Here is a 6,282-nt window from a genome sequence, read left to right as displayed (position 1 = left end):
TGGGCTGAAGCAGTCTCGACTTCCATCTACCTACTGAACATCTCACCAACAAAGGTTGTCATGAATAAAACTCCATTTGAAGTTTGGTATGGCAAAAAACCCAATGTAAGTCATTTAAGAGTTTTTTGTTGTATTTCTTATGCTTTGGTACCTTCTCAAGTTCGTCAAAAACTTGATAAAAAATCTGAAAAATGCATTTTTGTTGGTTATTGTACTCAATCCAAAGCATATAGATTGTATAACCCTCTTAATGGCAAAATTCTCACAAGAAGAGATGTAGTGTTTGACGAGAGTGCTAGTTGGGATTGGAAAAATAGTGAAGAATATGTTTCTTTGGTGGATGGTGAACTGACAAATGATGGAGAACAAACTGTGTTTGGATCCTCAACACCTCCGTCGAGTACTCCATCAACACCACAAAGTTACCATTCTTCATCAAGTAATGATGAAACATCAGATGAACTACCATCTCAGAGGTTTCGGTCCATGGATGATATCTATAATTCTTCTCAATTTACTCTTATGGTTTCTGACCCAGTGTCTTATGATGAGGCAGCAAGCAAAGAACAATGGCAGCAAGCAATGAAGGAAGAAATGGCAGCTATTGAGAAGAATGGAACATGAAAAATGGTAGACTTACCAAAAGGAAAAAATGCAATTGGCTTGAAGTGGGTGTATAAGAGCAAATTTGCTGCAGATGGGAGTTTAGAGAAGCACAAAGCTCGTCTTGTGGCAAAAGGATATGCACAACAACATGGTATTGATTTCGAGGAAACTTTCTCTCCTTTAGCTCGTTTCGAAACAATGAGGATTGTTCTAGCATTGGCAGCACAACAACAATGGTCAGTCTATCAATTTGATGTCAAGTCAGCCTTTCTTAATGGAGAACTGCAAGAAGAAGTCTATGTTGAACAATTGGAAGGTTTTGATAAAAAGGACATCGAAGAAAAGGTGTATAAGTTAACAAAGGTGTTGTACGGATTGAAACAAGCTCCTCGGGCGTGGTATAGCAAAATCGACGGATATTTTCAGCAAAATGGATTCAAAAGGAGTGCAAATGAGCCTACCTTGTATGTGAAAAAGGGAGGTAAAAATGATTTCATCATTGTTTGTCTTTATGTTGATGATATCATTTATACTAGTTCATCTAAATCTCTGTTTGCCGAGTTCAAATCACATATGAAGAATAAATTTGAGATGACAGATTTAGGTTTGCTGCATTTCTTTCTTGGTTTAGAAGTTTGTCAAACTGAAGGTGGGATATTTATCTCACAAAAGAAGTATGCCAAGGATCTTCTCAAAAAATTTGGTATGATCAATTGCAAGCCAGCAACTAGACCAATGAATGTGAATGAGAAGCTGCAACAAAATGATGGTGCAGAGATGGCCAATGCGCAGCGGTTTAGAAGCCTTGTTGGAGGCTTGATTTATCTAACTCATACCCGTCCCGATATTTCGTATTCTATTGGTGTGATTTTCAGGTTTATGCAACGTCCTTCAAGGGATCATTTCGGAGCAGCAAAGCGAGTTATGCGATACATTGCTGGAACTATAGAATATGGTATTTGGTACTCTAAAGTTTCTGATTTCAAATTATGCGGGTTCACAGACAGTGATTGGGCGAGCTCCTTGGATGATATGCGAAGTGTTTCAGCGAATGTTTTCACTTTAGGGTTAGGAGTTATTACTTGGAGCTCGAAGAAACAAGCAATTGCTGCCTTAACATCTTCAGAAGCAGAATATGCTGCAGCAACTTCAGCAGCATGTCAGGCAATTTGATTGTGAAGAATTCTAACAGAACTCCAACATGAGCAAGAGGGAGCAACTGTAATATTCTGTGACAACAAAGCAACGATCTCAATGACGAAAAATCCGACATTTCATAGCCGGACAAAGCATATTGATATTCGCTTTCATTTTATTTGTGATTTGGCTGCAAAGGAAGAAGTTTCTCTGACATATTACAGCACACATAAGCAGTGGGCTGATATTCTCACAAAAGCTTTGTCAAAGGAAAAGTTCTGTTACTTTAGAGCTATGATGGGTATTAGCAAATTTGAATCAAGATGGAGTATTGAAGACTGATTCAAATTACGTGATTATTTAAATTAATGTTTTTTTAATTTATTCTCTATTAACAGGTTAAGTTAAGTTAATTAGTGGGTAAGTGTTAAAATTAGTGGGTAAGTGGTGTAAGATCGTGTTTTTTATTTTTAGCAAGTGTCAGTTCTTTGTAAGCCTTTAAGAAGGCATTTTAATTTATTATTCTTATATGAAAAAAGGAGAGGAGTTTTTTCTGACCTGGCCTGCTGAATTTTTGTTTCTGTATCCATAAGTCTAAAATTTCTCCAACACATCTTGAGGGGGAGTTTTAGGATAGTTGGTTATAAGGTTGTTATTTAGTTTATCCTCTTGCTTATCATTCTACTTGCTCCCACGTGTAATCTCCTCACTGAAATAGATTGGCAGTTCCATTAATGAACAAAATAAGCATAAGTTTTATATTTATATTTCTTGCTTACTAAACCATAATAATATTTTACATAGTTATAAATTAATTTGACGTGTACTCTCTTTATTTTAAGAGAAAATGACACTTCTATTAACAAGCAGCTAAATATTTTGTGTAATTTTTATGAAGAATATCTTCCAAAGAGAGGTTCAAATCAAGAATCCCTGTTAGGCCTAAGGATCATACAAAGGAATTCCCTCTATTGAAATTTGGTAATTCTAATTATTGTTGCTATGGTCCGCCATTGACGGTTCAGATTCATCATGATTATTCTCACATATTTGAGTTTGAGGATTTCAGAGTTAATTTAGCTATTTCCACGGCAACCGAACTTGAGGTCCCAATTTCTGGATTTGCTAAATGATTATTGAAACCACCGAGAATCATCTATTCGAGAAAGAAGATATACATATTCAACCTAACAGAAAAAGGGAAAATAATTCAAATAAGATTAAAATAACAACAAACCTTCGGAAGGATTCAATGAAGCAAAACGAACAAGGGAGTAGGAGACTGAGACGAAGGGTTTTAGAGAAGGAAAAGACCGACGAGCTAGGAGCGGCGTGGAGTTGAGTGGGGAAGAGATCAATTGGCGAGGGAGAGAAGATAGAGAAGAATCGGTGCAGAGTTGGGAGGGGAAGAAAATAATGTGACAGTGGAGTTGGGAGGAGCAGGGAACAATGATAACCTAATCTCCAAATCAAATTCAATCCTTGGACCAACATGGTAGCCCACTCCACTCCAATCTGTGGGTTAAACACGTCCTAAGGATTGAATTTATTTTATTGAAAAAAAAAAGAAGAAGATGAAGAAGAAAAGAATAATAAAAAATAAAAAAGAGGTCACTAAATGGAATAACGCAATCTTCAATTTGCAACAAAAAAAATCATTACATTAGCGTTTTCAAAATATTAATTTAATGAATACTATTTCTTTAAAGGAAAAAAACCAAAAGATAATGAAGATCGTTCAAGAATCTGTCAAACATTCCAAAATGAATTGATAGAGTAATATCAGTTGATTTTGGTAATAAATATGTGTTGGGAATACCATATTTGTTCATGAAATATAATTAAATCCCGAAAATCTTTAACTTAATTTGATCTGTATCATGATATTGATTCTTTCTATATTATTTGTATTCTATGTTTGTCATAAGATAGATGGATATCATTTTGAGTTTCAAAATTTGAGTACCCATAATCCTTTTTGTTCCAATTTTTAAAAATTTGAAATTTATTTTTTCATCATGGAAACCAATGAGCCTTTGTCTTCTTCAACCTTCATGATCTTGTTTTATGGCTCAATCATGGTGGTTGCTTTCATTTTGTTTTATGGTAAAAGACGAAACAAATATTGTGTTGGTAGTACAGCAGCAGCATTACCACCTGGCCCAATTCCATGGCCTATCGTCGGCTGCCTCCCAACGTTATGGCGGAAGAAGCCGAGATACCGATGGGTACATAAGATAATGGAAGAGCTCAACACCGAAATTGCATGCATTCGAATCGGAAAAATCCACGTGATTCCCGTGACATCTCCAGAACTCGCTATGGAGTTCCTAAAGACACACGACTCTGTCTTCGCGTCGCGGCCGATCACCGTCACCACCGACATGTTCAGCGACGGTTTCCTCACAGCAGGTGTAGCGCCGTGGGGAAACCAATGGAAGAAGATGAGAAGAATACTCACGTCGGAAATACTGAGTCCCGCGCGACACCGTTGGATGTTGTCGAAAAGAACGGAAGAAGCCGACAATCTCCTTCGTTATGTATTTAGTCTAACGAAAACAACACCGACGTCGGTAAGTGTGAGAAGCATAACGCAACATTATTCGGGGAATGTGATGAGGAGAATGATGTTCAATAGAAGATATTTCGGGAAAGGGAGGGCAGACGGGGGGCCAGCGACGGAGGAAGAAGAACACATTGGAGCATTGTTTACGATGCTTCAACATGTTTATGCATTTTGTGTTTCAGATTACATGAGTTGTTTGAAGGCATTTGATTTGGATGGGCATGAGAGGATTGTGAAGAAGGCTTTGAATGTTATTAGAAAATATGAAGAGCCAATTATTGATGAGAGAGTTCAACAATGGAGAGATGGGAAGAGGATTGAAGCTGAGGATATGTTGGATATTTTCATTTCACTCAAAGATGAAAGTGGGGAGCCATTGTTGTCTGTTAAAGAGATTAAAGCACAAATTACTGTAAGAATTCATCACTCTTATTTTTAAACTCAATCTCATATTGTATTTTTAGAATCTAAACTTTTTTATTTTTGTATTGATGCCCATCACTTCAAAAAAAAATTGACCTTTAACGTCTGGTGAAAATGTGACTATTCTGATAAAGCTCAATAAGAATATGTTAAAAGTTAGACAAAAGTGGTGATGATCAAAATACAATTTTTAATTCATTAACTAAATATATAAAATTGGTCCAAAACTTGAGCGACCAAATTAGAATGAACTTAGAAAAATTTGAGGCTATAATTGAGTTTAAAATATTTGAATTGTTTCTTTAGGTTTACATTTACATACTATTTTATACATGTATTTTTTTGTTTTCGTTCCTTTTGTCTATGCACTTTTTCTTTATATTTAAGCTCATTTTAGCTTTTAAACTTATTTAAAAATGATTATTTTGATATTTATTTACAAATTTGGGTTCAAAGTTTATATTAAATAAAAATTGTTTAATATAAATTTATTAATATGAATACAATTTTATAAAGTTATAAATAAAATGAAGATACAGAAAATTTACTTTGCTAACGTGAATCCTGCTTAGTGATATTAGCATGATATGTATCTTTAAAGAGATTTCCACCTGCTATTTGGTAAATGTACTAAAAAATAATAATTATAACTTTTGTGTTCTAAATATAAAGACTAAATTTAGTGACATTAAAAAGAAAGAAAGAAAGTGTTTTAATGACTATTTTGATTTAAAATATGAAAATGTAAATGTAAAGATTAAAATAATCTTTTTAATTCTTTTTTAAAATAAAGAGTAGTAAAAAATGAAACCACAAATTTCATAGTTGAGACGACCACAATAACTATGCTTAATTATTTGGTGACTAAGATTTGAATTTTTGTATTTTGAAAATTACAGGAACTACTTCTTGCGACAGTAGACAATCCATCAAACGCCGTGGAATGGGCCATGGCGGAGATGCTAAACCAACCCCAACACCTCCAACAAGCCACCGGAGAGCTCGATAGAGTAGTAGGAAAAGAGAGACTTGTTCAAGAATCCGATATCCCAAACCTCAAATTCCTCACTGCCTGCGCCAGAGAAGCTCTTCGCCTCCACCCCATTGCTCCTTTCAACCTCCCTCACATCGCCACCACTGACGTCGTCGTCGCCGGCTACCTCATTCCCGCCGGCAGTCACGTTCTCCTAAGCCGCCTCGGCCTCGGAAGGAACCATAGAATTTGGCCTGACCCTATGAGATTTGACCCGAACCGCCATCTTCAAGATCCGGGCGCTGATTTGGGCCTGGCTGAGCCCGATTTGAGGTTTATTACATTTACTAGAGGACGAAGAGGGTGTATGGGCGGCACTCTTGGGACGGCCATTACGATGATGCTTTTGGCTCGCCTCGTGCAGGGATTTACTTGGCAGTTGCCGCCTGGTGTGGCAGCGATTGAGTTGTCGGAGTCCGATCAGCTGTTTCTTAAGGATCCTCTGTTTGCATTAGCTCAGCCGAGGCTGCCGGAGTCTCTCTACCCTAATTTTGAAATAGAGAAAAAGGATTTTTGA

At 36.5% G+C, this 6,282-nt stretch overlaps 1 protein-coding gene across 1 annotated transcript; it reads left to right on the top strand.

Annotated features, from left to right (window-relative positions):
* The first annotated feature begins 3,821 nt into the window (after positions 1-3,821).
* Positions 3,822-6,282, top strand: LOC103492071 (tryptophan N-monooxygenase CYP79A68). Its single transcript, XM_008452257.2, has 2 exons — positions 3,822-4,721; positions 5,632-6,282. Exons 1-2 carry the CDS (start codon positions 3,822-3,824, stop codon positions 6,280-6,282), a joined length of 1,551 nt encoding a protein of 516 aa, XP_008450479.2.

The sequence above is a fragment of the Cucumis melo genome, chromosome 2, assembly GCF_025177605.1.
Source record: "Cucumis melo cultivar AY chromosome 2, USDA_Cmelo_AY_1.0, whole genome shotgun sequence".
Classification (NCBI taxonomy): Eukaryota; Viridiplantae; Streptophyta; class Magnoliopsida; order Cucurbitales; family Cucurbitaceae; genus Cucumis; species Cucumis melo.
Note: the sequence above shows the minus strand (reverse complement) of the source record. Positions and strands in the feature narration are given on the sequence as shown.